At 37.7% G+C, this 15,603-nt stretch overlaps 2 protein-coding genes across 3 annotated transcripts in view; one reads left to right on the top strand and one right to left on the bottom strand.

Moving 5' to 3' along the window:
• The window catches only part of ctnnal1 (catenin (cadherin-associated protein), alpha-like 1), a 79,762-nt gene extending 72,504 nt beyond the window's left edge, over positions 1–7,258 (top strand). The window contains exons 17-21 of one of the 2 annotated variants that reach the window (XM_083523600.1): positions 1,171–1,227; positions 2,427–2,546; positions 3,682–3,765; positions 4,014–5,941; positions 6,637–7,258. In XM_083523600.1, coding sequence (XP_083379726.1) covers positions 1,171–1,227; positions 2,427–2,546; positions 3,682–3,765; positions 4,014–4,175 — 423 coding nt within the window. In that variant the 3' untranslated portion in view covers positions 4,176–5,941; positions 6,637–7,258. Of the gene's footprint in view, positions 1–10; positions 296–1,170; positions 1,228–2,426; positions 2,547–3,681; positions 3,766–4,013; positions 5,942–6,636 lie in introns of those variants that run through there. The other variant, XM_083523601.1, reaches the window with a different exon arrangement.
• Positions 7,251–13,654, bottom strand: abitram (actin binding transcription modulator). The gene is made up of 6 exons (XM_083523850.1): positions 13,497–13,654; positions 12,570–12,621; positions 12,021–12,150; positions 11,330–11,406; positions 10,569–10,638; positions 7,251–7,738 (listed from the first exon to the last, which is right to left on the bottom strand). Exons 1-6 carry the CDS (start codon positions 13,564–13,566, stop codon positions 7,610–7,612), a joined length of 528 nt encoding a protein of 175 aa, XP_083379976.1. The 5' UTR covers positions 13,567–13,654; the 3' UTR covers positions 7,251–7,609.
• Between the last annotated feature and the right edge of the window lie 1,949 nt (positions 13,655–15,603).

The following is a 15,603-nucleotide window of genomic DNA, read 5'->3' as shown; positions in this document are numbered from 1 at the left end:
ATTTTGTCAGGGTTACAGTGATTGAAAATGCACAAGGCTGAATTTCAACAGCACAAAGGTAGAAATGATTGTATATGGGATGTTATTTGCAAGAGATCAGACAGGATTCACACTTTTACTGTACTGGCGTTCGTTCGTTTCCTGTTCATCCTCTTTCAGAAATTGTAATTCTGTGTTACGCTCTGTCTGTCGCTGAATGAAGGTTCACGAGATTCACCTTTGAGCTGTTTTAGAGAACTAGTTGATCATTGGTTGATCTGATTCCTTACACTTACCTTCATTAGTGACATTCAAGTGACATTTAACCCCCAATGATTTGGGGGTTAAAACTCTTCAGGTGAAAACCAGTACAATATATTTTGATCAACACGACATACACAACTGAAAATGTAGGAAACATTTAATGTGTCGAGGCATTCATAGTTTGTTCAAGGAATGCTTTTATGATGTGCACAAGTAACTGCATGATGTGCACAAGTAGTTTTTAGAAATTCACTTCAAAGCATCTGAGGGAAAAACTATAAAAAAAAACAAAATCACAGTCATGTTTACTTTTTATTTATTTCAATTTCAATATTGTAAAATCGTAAAATGAGATGAACCATGGTCAATTTTAATCTGCTATACATAAATTGTACAGCTTCACCTTTGATTGTTTTGGAGCTTTTTGACCCTAAAAACGACTTGAATAAATGTTTAATAAATAATTATTCACTACAGAAGCCCTAAGAGGCCATGCATTATAATATTTATTTTTTTTCTTTCTTGTTTTCTCGAGATCACAACACAATTTTCTCGTGATCTCGACATAAGAATAAGAATCAGCACTTAATTTTTGTGTAGTGCTCCACCAGACGCGAGATTCTTCTCGCCGCTAAAATTCGGTCGGGAGAAAACGGGGGTTTTACGTTCAAAATCACGAGAAAATGAATTCATGATAGCGAGAAAACCTTTTTGTTTTTTGGCGAGAATATGTAGTCGTGCTCATGATTTTTTCTCAGGACTTCCATACTTCACTGAAAATGTGTACGGAAATTTGCTCATTGCCTTCAGAACAGTCAGATCCATTAAGAACCCGTTTTTGTTCTTATTGTGGGTATTAATTTTAATACCCAAAGACGGACAGTATGACAGCATGTGTTTGATTCCCAGCTCCCTGTGTATTTTCAGGTTCTGTCAGAGTTGGGTCTGCAGCTGTGCTCCTTCCTGCACTCCTTCTCCGCACAGGTAAAATACACTCTCTCATGCACTGCTCCACTCAACCCCATTACCCTCAAAACTTTCATTCAGGACCCCGCCCCGAAGGTCTGTAATGACTGCCATCTATCTCCGAGACAGAGATGCGATGCGGCTATCAGCGTTAACTAACCCTGCGTGCCCGGGACAAGCATGGGCTACTCATAATCACCCTGCCTGGTGCCTCAGCACAGCCTCTGCTCATTAATAATCTTCAGCAGGCCTGCTCTCCAGTGCACTTTATTTTAAACTTTTCAATTACTACAAGGTGAAGGTACATATTACATATTGGTCACAAATGATTGGTCACTTTCTAAGTAATAAAAATATAGTGCACCAACTACAAATGATTTATATATATATATATATATATATATAGGTGCATCTCAATAAATTAGAATGTTGTGGTAAAGTTGATTAATTTCAGTAATTCAACTCAAATTGTGAAACTCGTAGTAGTTCAAGTCTTTGGTTCTTTTAATTTTTATTATTTTGCCTCACATTTAACAAAAACCCACCAATTCACTATTCCCAAAAAATTTGAATACTTCATAAGACCAATCAAAAAAACATTTTAAGTAGATTGTGGGACTTCTGGAAAGTAAGTTCATTTACTGTATATGTACTCAATACTTGGTCGGGGCTCCTTTTGCTTTAATTACTGCCTCAATTCGGCATTTGTTTTTTTATGTAATATATTATTCCCAATAGTCTATTGTCTTAATTTCGTAGCGTTTCTCTCGCCTGCGCTGCTTCCTATATTTACTGTTTGTTTGTTTCTATCCAATTCAAATTTCAGCTGTAACATCACATGTTCCCAGGGTCAAAATCTGCAGTGAGTGCACCAGTACTGTAGGTGCCAGTAGATTAAAATACATGTTGAATAATGCAGATATTGTGTTGGTAACTCCAGGGCCATCCAGCGGGAGTACAATATTGTCTGCATTTTCATGTCCTTTGATTGGAAGGTCAAAGAGCGCACTAGTCAGAACTCACCACCCGCATCTGTAGCAAACTGCGCGGGCTCTAATATACCGGTGTGGATTTAATAACTATTTTATTTCATTCCACAACGACTGACGGAGGAGAAAACTGATATTTAAATATGTATATATTGCTGACACACATTTAGATCGCAGATTTACTTAGCATTAACTATCAAATTGAAATGGTCTTGTTTCTTCTCATAGCTGGTGGATGAAGAGAAAATGCTTCTGACATCCGAGACGGAGAAACTGACAGCTTTTTGTCAGCAGCTCCAAATTTGTGCCAAGGCTCAAGTCCAGGGAAAGAGTGCCACGTTCCAGAAGGTAACATGCTTTTCATATCAAGAAGAAAACCTCCTGTTCTTTATAGCCATTGGAAGAATTAAAATTATGTTCTTATAAAACTAAAGGATAACTATTTGAAGCTTCGGAGATGTTGTGATATTTCAGTCCATGTCTTTTATGCATCTGCCAGGACGTTAAAAATTGGTTCTTTTATAACATAATGAGCCGAAACATTCCGATAAATATAGAAATATATTCGGGATTCATATGCTGCATTTGCAATGATCATCTCATTCTCTGGAATGGTATCATATTAAAAACCTGCGGTCTGAATTAAACAGAAGGCATGTGTATATGAAATGCTTTTCATGCTCAGTCAAGATCTTCTACAAGGCTGAATTGTCCTTTAAAATAAATAAATATTTAATTTAAATAAAAAAAATAAAAAAAATAAAAAAAAAACACTAAATCAGAGCCATGCACAGACATTTTGAGGGGCAGAGGACCAAACGACAAAAAATTATTCAGTTACAAATATTTAATTAAAATAGAAGACTAATAAGTTCACTTCATTGTAGATGTTTTTATATAGAACATCACCATTACTCATTGCTGATAACAGAAACCATATACTGTTTTGCATTTTGATATTTACCTCTTCATTCAGGTAAATATCAAAGACCTTTTTCATCATTTAGGATTCGCAGTCACGTTATTTGTAAGAACGTGGATGTTTTGTATAAGCTTTTCAAACTTTTTAGTAGACTGACAGCAAATCGCTACAAACGGATAAATGACCAACACGCCGGCTCAACCCTTGACTAAAACAGAACGCTACTTCGAACTTTTGTTGTATGTAGCCTTTTATGCTAATGCTAATAATTCTGGCATTTGTTCTCAGAAAAAGAATCGAGAGTCGGACTTTTCCGTGTCTCTCCTGCAGAACATTGTATACAGTAGTAGCTACTTTAGAGGAAACAATCACGATCGGCCTCGCCGATCACCTGTCATAGGAACTGAAGATTGTTGTCTCAGGGTAGATAGATTGCGTTTCTGAAGCATGTACGACAAACAGCTATGGTGTTAAATGTGTTTTTTTGGAAAGCTTGGTCATCTAACAACCAGTTTCCGTGTGTGTGTGTGTGTGTGTGTGTGTGTGTGTGTTTGCATGCAGGTGGACTCGATTTTACACAACACCAAAGGAGTGATGACAGTGGTGGCGTCTCTCTTACCGCTGTGTGATAAACTAATCCGAAAGGTATGATCACAAGAGCATTCTCTTTACACGTTCATTAAAATATATATTTTCCTAAAGCAAATAATAAGAATGCAAGAAACAGTAAAAAAAAATAAAAAATAAACCTGCTTTTTGAACATCTACATTTGGTCCCTTTTTCTGCTGTTATACACTGAAAATGTGATGATGATGATGATGATGATGATGATGATGTGTCCAACAACAGATCACATTTTGATTATCCTTTCCCCTCCACCACTTCCTGTCAGTGTAAATCAGAGTGCAGCAGTGTGGATTCGCCTCAGGCCTGGAGAGAGAAGCAGCACACGCCGGTCAAAGACGACGCACTCAATGGAAAAAACTCAAACGGCTTCAGGGTCAAATCCCTGGAGCAGCACATGACCGGTCTCACCTTCTTAGAGAGCAAGTAGCTCTGAGTCCTTAATGTCCAGAGCTAATGAACCCTTAAATATCATTCTGAACACACACACCTTGGCTACATATGTTTAATGTTGTGCAGTGGTTCCTGGCATTCCAGCTGCACTACTCGCAATTTATTGAAGTCCAAAAGTCTTTTAACCAAGAACTGCTTTTATTTCAGAATAGATCATTTTTCGGTTTTTTTTTTTTTATTAACAATTAGAACCAATATTATGTAATAAAATATAGCAGAAAGCCACAGTAGGTTATGTTTTCTAGGGATATAATCCTGGATAGATGTGTTCTTAAAACCTTATCGGTTTACATCTAAGCAAATGAACACAAAAAACAAATTTTCGAGCTCAAAAGACTTTCAAATGTAGCTCAGCCAATCAGATTTTAGAATTGTTTTTTTTTTTTTTTAATAATTAAAAACCGTAATTATTGGTAAAGGGAGATTTTTGAGATTGGGTTTTTATGATTAAAATGTTCTTTGTTGTTGTTGCTGCACACCCACTTTCTCTTTTTAGCTTAAATTTTTAGAAAAAAAAAAAAGAAAGGGAAAAAAAAAACTAATTGAAACGAATCTATAAGATCAAAAGTATTGGGACACCTGACTTTTCAGCCACATATTCCCACAAAGTTGTACACACAATCGTATAGGACGTCTTCAACTAGGAGACCCAAACCTGTTCCAGCATGACAACGCCCTGTGCACAAAGCAAACTCCAAGAGGTTATGCTTTACATGTTTTAGAGTGGAGGATCTCCTGCTATAAACCTCCAAAACTACCGAACACCTTTGGGATAAACCCTCAACTTACCTACATCAGTACCTAACTTTACTACCACCTTTGTAGCTGAATTCATCTCATACAACTATCCCAAAAAATCTTGTAGAACATCTCTCCAGAAGAGTGAAAGTTATTATAACAGGAAATAGGGACTAAAGATGGAATGGGATGTTTAAAAAAATATATATATATTAAAGTCAGGTGTTCACAAACTTTTGTCTTTATAGCGTATCGGGTCGTTTGATTTCAGAAGCCGAAATGTCTACAATTAAAAACTAAAAAAAAGTGATATTAACATACTTTAGCTTTTTATATGATATAATTTTTAAATATTGGTATAAACTGAGTATATTGGTATAAACGCATTGGCGTTTTAAGCACTAATGAAATAAAAACAGTTCTCTCGAGACTTTTGCACTCGGCGGCAAACAAAAAAACATTGATCAAAAATGCACAATTTTCTCTCTTTTCATAAAACCCAGTGCATGTTTTTCGGGTCAATTCCACACTGGGCTGCTGGAAAAGCTACCGCTAAGAAGGTGTTTATATTTTATATCGTGTGTACTAGAGGTCGACCGCTAGTGGCTTGTACCGATTGCTAGGTTGGATCATATTTGCTGATAACCAGTTAATCAACTGACAGTTTTTTAAATGAATACTAGAAAAAAAAAGTACTTAACTTTATAATAAAAATAAAGTACTAATTTATGAAAATGTGCTAAATGAAATAAATGTGATCTGGCGCACCCCTTGAAGTGCGCTGTCTCGTGAGTAAAATCAAACGACATGTGGTGTCAGTGATTCACCTCTAGAGGCCACTCTTGTTACTTTCTCAGCAGCTTCAGCAATGGATGCAACCCGGAAAAACTATCAGTATGGATTTTTGCCTAGTATCGGTGGTGATTAATCGGCAAAAGAGATGAATCGGTCGACCTCTAGTGTTAACAGCACAGTGTAATATATATATATATATATATATACACAGTACAGACCAAAAGTTTGGACACACCTTCTCATTCAAAGAGTTTTCTTTATTATTTACATGACTATGAAAATTGTAGATTCACACTGAAGGCATCAAAACTATGAATTAACACATGTGGAATTATATATGGAATTATATACATAACAAAAAAGTGTGAAACAACTGAAAAATGTCATATTGTAGGTTCTTCAAAGTAGCCACCTTTTGCTTTGATTACTGCTTTGCACACTCTTGGCATTCTCTTGATGAGCTTCAAGAGGTAGTCACCTGAAATGGTCTTCCAACAGTCTTGAAGGAGTTCTCCGAGAGTTGCTTGGCACTTGTTGGCCCTTTTGCCTTCACTCTGCGGTCCAGCTCACCCCTAAACCATCTCGATTGGGTTCAGGTCCGGTGACTGTGGAGGCCAGGTCATCTGGCACAGCACCCCATCACTCTCCTTCTTGGTCAAATAGCCCTTGATGCCTTCAGTGTGACTCTACAATTTTCATAGTCATGAAAATAAAGAAAACTCTTCGAATGAGAAGGTGTGTCCAAACTTTTGGTCTGTACTGTATATATAATATATATATATATATATATATATATATATATATATATATATATATATATATATATATATATATATATATATATATATATATATATATATATATATATATATATATATATATATATATATATACACGAAATCCAGCTCGGGGACCGTTAGTGTAGAAATACTGACGCTCTGTGTTTAATGCATCTGCCTCATTTATTAGATGACGCCAAATACGTCCGGCTCCATCTCCTCTCAGGCCGTGTAACGTCACGTCACAAAGGTTTTGTTTTTCCAGAAATGCTGAATGACTGTTGAAATGACTGCGATCCTGAAAAAAAAGATCTGTGCTGAAGAATGTCACGAAAGTATCAAAGTGACCGTCACGGTATTACGAAGCAAGTTTTGTTGGTGTACTTTGTTGTAGTGGCAGTAACCGCCTGCTCCTATGCGTCCTATAGGTCACTGTGATTCGTAACGTTACTTGAAACGTGAATTGCACCGAACTCTGGTACAAACGGTCCGGATGAAGACTTTCCAAAAATAAATACATAAATAAATATTGATACATCGATACACTTGTTTTGGTGCCTGAGCTGGAAGCTGAGCGAAATGTCCAAAAAAAAAAAAAACTTATCTACACTTGGAATTGTGTTTTTGTCAAACTGTTAGCTTAAGTAAAGCCTGAGACCTGGAGTGAAACTACTTTTGGACCATTTTGACAGTTGAATGATTGTTGAACAAAGAAAGTCTAAAAAAATATATATACGTTATTTTCTTACATTTTGAGCAGTGTCGTTTATTTGTGTATTTACAATATTGTGTATGTGTCTCCAAGATATAGTAATATACACATCATATAATAATAAGCAAAACCGGCCCAATATTGGTCGAAAATGTCACATCCCGGGACCTGTTTCAGAATTTTAAATCAATTTCACTTAATGATTTGTCCCATATCATCAAATCCAGTAAAACTAAATTATAGAAATAAGAAAAAGTAATAAATATGAACTGGATGCACTGAGAATGTCCTTTAGTTTCGACTCTATAGTCGGTTATGTCACATCTGAAACAATTTTCTCTTTTTTTTCTTTTTTTTTTTTTTTTACTTCCTGAAGTCATGTTGATTTCAGAGAGACTCCTGCAGTCGTTTAGAGACGACGTCCTCGTACTGCTCTCTGGTCAGAAGGTCTTTGGTGATAGTTTTGCTCTCCTCCAGTTTGGGTAAGATGACCGCTATGTAGCCGTCAGTAGAGGGCTGGAGAGAAGACGACAAAACGCTGTCATACAACACAGAATAAACACAAAGCCTAGGAATGTGTACTGAATGCATGCCATCTGATATTTATATTTAGGGCAGACATGTTTTCTGCATTATACATTATATATATATATATATATATAAAAAAAGACAACTACAAAATGATTGCCCTTTAAGAGACTTCAATTGGAAATCGGTGGTTAAAATGAGAGCATCACCAGACTGGCCACCAGTACACAAATCATGTAGTTGAGATAAAGTAGAGACACTGTAAAATAGTGGTCCCCAACCCCCGGGCTGCGGACCGGCACTGGTCCGTGGGTCAATTGGTACCGGGCCGGACACAGAAAGAATACATAACTTACATTATTTCCGCTTTATTTATCATCTGATTCTGAACGATGTTTTATTTTGGAAAATAACTGAATGCGCTCCACCACATCTGTCTACGACTCACTCTTCATGCATGTCATCCACTACCTTCTTAAAGGGGCTCCGGCCGCTAACACAATACATTACCGCTAAATTCAAACCCCCAAGCGAGCACAATGAACAAAAAAACAACACAGTGGATTCACGTTTATTATTAGATTTAGAAAATACCAGTTTTTATGCCGGTCGTATCATTTTATTTTGTTGTTTATCCACCACACCTTAAAGGCCGGGCCGTGAAAATATTGTCTGACATTAAACCGGTCCGTGGCGCAAAAAAGGTTGGGGACCGCTGCTGTAAAATATGACTCCAGTAAAAGTGTCCATTTCAACTTTCACTTAAGTAAAAGTACAAAAGAATTTACCTTTAAATGTACTTAAGTATCCAAACAACTATGATTTATTATAACTCTAATGTTCCTATTAACATTTTTGTTACAAGATTCATTACTTAACAGTTTATGTGAAAAGACTCTGTGACTCTCAGCACACTGATCTATTAATAGAATGATATTATTGAGTCCAACACTGATTGATTTCTACTCAAATTATCAGGAGACCAAAACCTACTTAAAAAAATTAATTGTGCAAATAAGGACACGTGTATTGTGGCGAGTTCGAGTCTGGAGGTTCTTCATCATTTATTCCTCTCTAAATGTTCTGCCTGTTGTTGAACTGTATGTTGGTGATCAGTAGATACACCGAGCGCCAATCAAAACAAGTTCAAAACAGAGCGTGCTCGACCCTGATTGGTGGTTTGACCAGTTACGAATTTATCCTCATAAATAAAAAGGAACGACGGATTTCACAAAATGTAGTTAAGTAAACTGTAAAATATTTTACTTTGAAATGTAGTAAAGTAAAAGTCTCCCCAAATGGAAACACTTCAATAAAGTACAGATACACAGAAAAGCGACTTAAGTACAGTAATGAATAACATTTACTTCCTTAATCTCTTACATCGAAGAGAAACCAGATAAAGATGGTAATAAAAGCAAATACGTATCCAGCTAAACCGGTGGTGCCCAAACATTTTTTCCCCTATTAAAGTAGCAAAAACTTGATTGAGTCCGAAAAATAATCTCATATTATAGCAACCATTTTATTACAAATCAAAGCGATCATGGTTCCTCTCGTTTATGACTTCATAATAAAAATAAATGAATAAAAATAAATAAATTAAAAAACTGCTCAAAGGGGACAGAACACAGATTCAGTGTTCCAACCTCATGTTACTCGAGTATATATATACAGTGAGGAAAATAAGTATTTGAACACCCTGCTATTTTGCAAGTTCTCCCATTTAGAAATCATGGAGGGGTCTGAAATTGTCATCGTAGGTGCATGTCCACTGTGAGAGACATAATCTAAAAAAAAAAATCCAGAAAGCACAATATATGATTTTTTAACTATTTATTTGTATGATACAGCTGCAAATAAGTATTTGAACACCTGTCTATCAGCTAGAATTCTGACCCTCAAAGACCTGTTAGTCTGCCTTTAAAATGGGCACGGAAGGTTCCCCTGCTTAAACCAGCACATGTCCAGGCACGTCTTAAGTTTGCCAATGACCATTTGGATGATCCAGAGGATTCATGGGAGAAAGTCATGTGGTCATATAGAACTTTGGGTCATAATGCCACTAAACGTGTTTGGAGGAAGAGGAATGATGAGTACCATCCCAAGAACACCAGCCCTACTGTGAAGCATGGGGGTGGTAGCATCATGCTTTGGGGGTGTTTTTCTGCACATGGGACAGGGCGACTGCACTGTATTAAGGAGAGGATGACCGGAGCCATGTATTGCGAGATTTTGGGAAACAACCTCCTTCCCTCAGTTAGAGCATTGAAGATGGGTCGAGGCTGGGTCTTCCAACATGACAATGACCCGAAGCACACAGTCAGGATAACCAAGGAGTGGCTCTGTAAGAAGCATATCAAGGTTCTCCAGACCTAAACCCAATAGAGAATCTTTGGAGGGAGCTCAAACTCTGTGTTTCTCAGCGACATGCCAGAAACCTGACTGATCTAGAGAAGATCTGTGTGGAGGAGTGGGCCAAAATCCCTCCTGCAGTGTGTGCAAACCTGGTGAAAAACTACAGGAAACGTTTGACCTCTGTAATTGCAAACAAAGGCTACTGTAGCAAATATTAGACTTTGTAAGGAAAAACTGCACTACCTGAGAAACATCTTTCGTCTAGATTCCTTTGTACATGCCAGCATCCCTCATGGAAATACGTAGGACATATTTTATCGCATTGCTGCCATTCCTATCGAGGCTTTACAAATAAAAATTAGCCCAGAACATGTAGAACCTGGATTGGTTTGAATTGTCCACATAATTGTGCCCTGGATCCTGCATTAAAGCTCTGCCACAAGATCAGTTCGAAGCTTACCTTCTCCAGGAGCAGGTCAGGACGCTTCAGGATGTCTTCATTCACTTCTAAGAGGCGTCCCCTGATACAGCTATAAAAGGGGAGAACAAATAAGGAACGGCCCATAGCTGATTAATTCAAGAAAAAATAAATAAATAAACTCTGACCTCCACTGATACTGCTGTAATTTCAAGAGTAGTCCTTCACTGTCTGTACTACTGTATGGTCCCGATTTCATATCTGATCACCGGCTCATGTGATCTTGTCCCAATTGACTCCTTTAGGCTGTGTATCATCATGAGTCTGGCGATACAATACGCATCGCGATACAGGGGTCACGATACTATGTGTTGCGATACTGAAAGCAAGGTAATGTATTGGGATATTTCTAATTTTAGGAATAGGATGTAACGGTCAACGCCGCTGCTACTTCTACTTTTAGAGGAAGGTTTACCCCTAATTGTTTTTAGAGCAGCGCCCCCGAAAAAACAGTTGGATATTAACGCTTACATTAGTGGCGCGCCCTTATGCTAGTACTTCCTGTCACCGTTTGAGTTCGGAGGGAAGACGACTGTTCTAGCGGTCGGGATGTTTGATCAAAGCGAAACAACGAATCTTGTATGATTTATTTTATGGGGGATTTTTTTGAGAATTTGTAGATTATCGTTAAACAAAATATCGCGATACTTACGATATTTTCATACACCCCCTAGTTCGAAGCCCACACATCTTTGTATTGATCAGTGTGGAATAAAGCCTCTGGGGTGAGATCTGTAACTCACCTGAAGACGGTGTACTCGACATCATCGCTGCATGTTATTCTGCACAGCGGCGCGAACTCTGTGAGGAACTGCCCACCCTGTAAGCAATAGATAAAGCAATAGATGGTGGAAGAGGTACACAAGTCATACAGTAGAGGCACTCTGTAAAATATGACTCCAGTAAAAGTGTCCCTTCAAACTTTTACCTCAGTAAAAGTACAAAAGTAGTTGCCTTTGAATGTACTTAAGTATCCAAAGTACTATGATTTATTATTGCTATATTAATGGCTTATTGTAGCCATTTTCAAATAAGGACACTGGTGTCGTGGCGAGTTCGAGTCTGGAGTTCCTGCCATCATTTATTCCTCTAAAAATGTTGCGCTTTCTGTTAAACTGACCCTGAACTGTATGTTGGTGATCCAATCACGAGTTCAAAACAGAGCGTGCGCTCTACCCTGATTGGTGGCTTGCTGCCTGCTGGACCGATCCATTTTTTTTTTATCCACTTAAAGGAATGAGAAGTTAAAGTCCCTCCAAAATAGAAATACTTCAGTAAAGTACAGATGCGGGAAAAACCTACTTAAGTACAGTAAAGAATCACATTTACGTCGTTACTTTCCAAAGCTGGATATATTAAATCTTATATCTATTAAGCAATGCGTAAAGTTTGTACTTTGTCTATTCCTACAGTATTATATGAAAAGGAACTCACTCGCTTCGATTTGCCCGAAACTTTGTTGTTCAGGCGGCTGCATCCTTCACTGATACGGTAATCGATGCTCTTGATTTTGCGGCCCTGCTGGAGGACGGGGTGAGACTCCGCAAGAGTGACGATGCAAATCCTACAAAATAAATTAATTAATAAAAAAAAACAGTTGCAGTTCAATAGCTTATAGTTATTCCAGTTAGACAGCTGAGCAATTGAGGGTTTAGGGCCTTCCTTAAGGGCCTGACAGTGGCAGCTATGTGGTGCTGGGATTTAAACCCCTGACCTTCTGATCAGAAGTCTCAACATCTAATCCACTGAGCTGCTACTCCAAATACTACTAGTCATACTACTACCACTACTGATACATTTATCAGATTAACTTATCCAAAGAGACCTAAATTTATCTCGCTAAACTGAGCAGCTATGGGGTTAAGGGTCTTGCTCAAGGGCCCAGCAGTAGCAGCTTGGTGTGGGTTTTGAACTCATGACCTTTGGATCCAATGACTTACCCACTTGAGCTTTCACACAAACAACCAAAAACTACACACCCACCTGTTTGAGTGCTGTAGGACGCAGTGGTCTTCACCCAATCTTCCTTTCATGTCTGAAAGAGAATCCAGAAGGTGATATTTCCACAATGTTCTCAGTGTTTAAACAGATGTTCTGGATCCGCTTCAGCTTGCGCTGACAGACTCCTGCGATTATTCTCCAGCACCATTATGACCTTAACGGACTGATCATGAAATGTTTGTCTGACTGCACTGGTGAGTTTATTCTCTTATAGAAAACGATACAAAAGAGCGTGTCTACGACGTTGCGATAGTTGCACCAATTTAGAAACTGCTTCTGGTTCTACCAGAACTTAACATCTGGAAAATACCGTCTACCAGTTTCAGCTTGTGTTTTGGTAGCTGCTCTGAATAGGCTGGATTTTTCCAGACTGATGTTGTTTCACATTAGATGGGTTTTAGAGTACTTGGAGCTGCAGGACAGGTCATGAGGAGGAGATGTAGACTGGGGACATGTTCACAGCTGTATTGAAGTAGTTATCTATCAATCAATCAATTCATCAATCCATAACAGCCCAATCAGAACAGCTACCAAAACAAAGGTTCAAACTGGTAGACCATATTTTCTATCTATTCATCTGTCCATCCTATCTATTTTAACCCACCCCAGTCCCACCAGCTACCAAAACTCAGGCTCAAACTATTCTTTCTATCTATCTATCTATCTATCTATCTATCTATCTATCTATCTATCTATCTATCTATCTATCTATCTATCTATCTATTTGAGCAATATATTCAGCTATCTATCTATCTGTTGGTATTTTTGAGTACTATAAAGTCTGTAACTCTAACACTCCGGCTCATCCTCATCTTCATCTTCATGTCAACACACGTGTCGATCAAACAAACAAAGTGAAAGTGGAGAAAAGCAGTGCCGCAGCAGCTCCAGTCTCTGATGTGATCTCACCTGTTTTATACCAGCGTGTATAATAGCGATCGATCACAGACGGAGCTCTTTCATGCGCTACTTCTTCCATCGCAGACTCCAAACACCGACTTCCATGACGGACCACAAAACAGGTTGCACACGCACACACTCACACAGACCAGGTCCGCCCGTTTTTCCAAACCGATCGGAAACATGTTTAACGTAGTGCTTATGAAATAGCAGTAAAAAAAAAAAAAAAAAAAAAAGGTTGTTTTAGTCCCAAATAAACTACAAATGTTTTTCATTTTTTACGAAAAGTCATTTATATGACTTTTATATCAACTTGCAAAGTCGTTTGGTCTCTAACCAGGTTTGGATCATATATTACACATAGCTGGGTTGCCAGATTGGATTAAACGCTGGTTCTGACCCATACTGTGGTTAAGCCATTAATATAAGTGAAGGAAAAGAGGCTGGAGGATGTGCTATTTGAAAAAAAAACATGTTTGCAGTCCACATTATCTCGAACTTCAAATGGTGTTTTATGGTTAAAAGCTTGTTATTTGGCCTCATCAATCCAAACAGATCTACAGCAACTGTGTGAGATTTAGGTCATGCATTTCGTGGGTTATATGGTCTGGATTTGTCTTCGATTCATAAATATTCACAAACTGTGAGCTTTGTGAATGTTCCTGTGATGGTCCTCCAGAAGCATCCACTCTCCTAATAAACTTTTATTTGTTGGAACCATGATCATCATTGATGGTATTTTTAACTGCTGGTGTATTGTGTATTGTATTCTGCTGTGGTGACCTTTTATTTGGTTGCGATGCCATATATGAGAAAAGATAAAAGAAAAGGTAACAAAAAAAGGATATAAATGCCAGTAGGAAAAACTTGTTTACCGTCCACATTTTCTCATACTGCCAATTTGTAAATTCAGTGTTAAAAGTTTGTTATTTGACTGCATCGATCAGCACAGTTCTGTAGCAGATGTGTGAGATTCAGGACATGCATTTTTTTTGCTCACAGAAGAGCTTTCTTTTTTGTCAATTTGTTTCAAACCTGCTTGGATTTGGAAACTGTAACCTTTGAGAATGTTCATGTGAGGATCGTTTCCTCCAGCAGCATTCATTCTCTTCATACATTAGATCATGACTGATGGATTTTTAAAAATGCCCAAACAGGAGAGTGGAGATTATTATAACAGCAAACGAGAACCAAATGTGGAATGGGATGTTATTGAATAAAAAAAAATCGCACACCAATTTTTTTGCTCGGGTGTCCACAAGCTTTTGTCTATATAGTGCATAGATGTCCAAACTAGGGCCTGTGGTGACCTTTGATTTGGTTCGCCATGCCAAATATATGAGACGAGGGAAAAAATGTAAAGGAAACAAAAGTAATTTGGAAAAACTTAAGTCTTAGGATTAAGTTGGCCCTCACATTAGTTTTCTAAACACATTCCTATGTTGTCTGTTCGGTGTCTTTAGGATCTTTACAATGCGAATGCCAAAGGTATAAAGAACGTCTTTGTCTGTGCTCACACATCTCTGTTGTCTTCCTACCCAATCAGGAAAGGTTTTAGCTCAGGTTTTGTCCTTGTCTGCATTAAAATGAAGACTGTTCGCTATACTGTGTGACTCTTCCCTGATCAGAAAAGACACCACGGGCATCGTAGATCGAATGGGCGTCGTCTCCTAAACCTCGCCAGGAATCCATTTTTGGTTTGGGCATGATAGAAATTTAACACTAAGGACCAGCGTTATGTGTCTTATTAGAATAATAAGTTTTGAAATCTATTTTGACAGTAAATTGGATTGTTTCGCATTGCTCTATAAATTTCACTGAACTTTTGAACATAAAAACTTTGAACATTATTTACTTATATTACAATATTTAAGTCATAAATGAGAGGAACCGTGCCAAATTTAGTTTTGATATAATGTATAATTTATCGTTATTTTCAGCATTCGATCAAGTTTTTGATCTCCTCTGATCTAATGCTATTGGTTCTTTTAATTAATAAAATTCAATCCTTTAATTCATAACGTAATTATGCCAGATCCTGCGTTACTATTCGAAGAAAAATGAGTCGTTTTCAACAATTTAACATGGGAAATAAAATTTTATAAGCAACTTTGGT

The sequence above is a fragment of the Silurus aristotelis genome (genome assembly GCF_946808225.1).
Source record: "Silurus aristotelis genome assembly, chromosome: 21".
Taxonomy (NCBI): Eukaryota; Metazoa; Chordata; class Actinopteri; order Siluriformes; family Siluridae; genus Silurus; species Silurus aristotelis.
The sequence above is the reverse complement of the archived record's forward strand: the minus strand, read 5'-3'. Positions and strand labels throughout refer to the sequence as shown.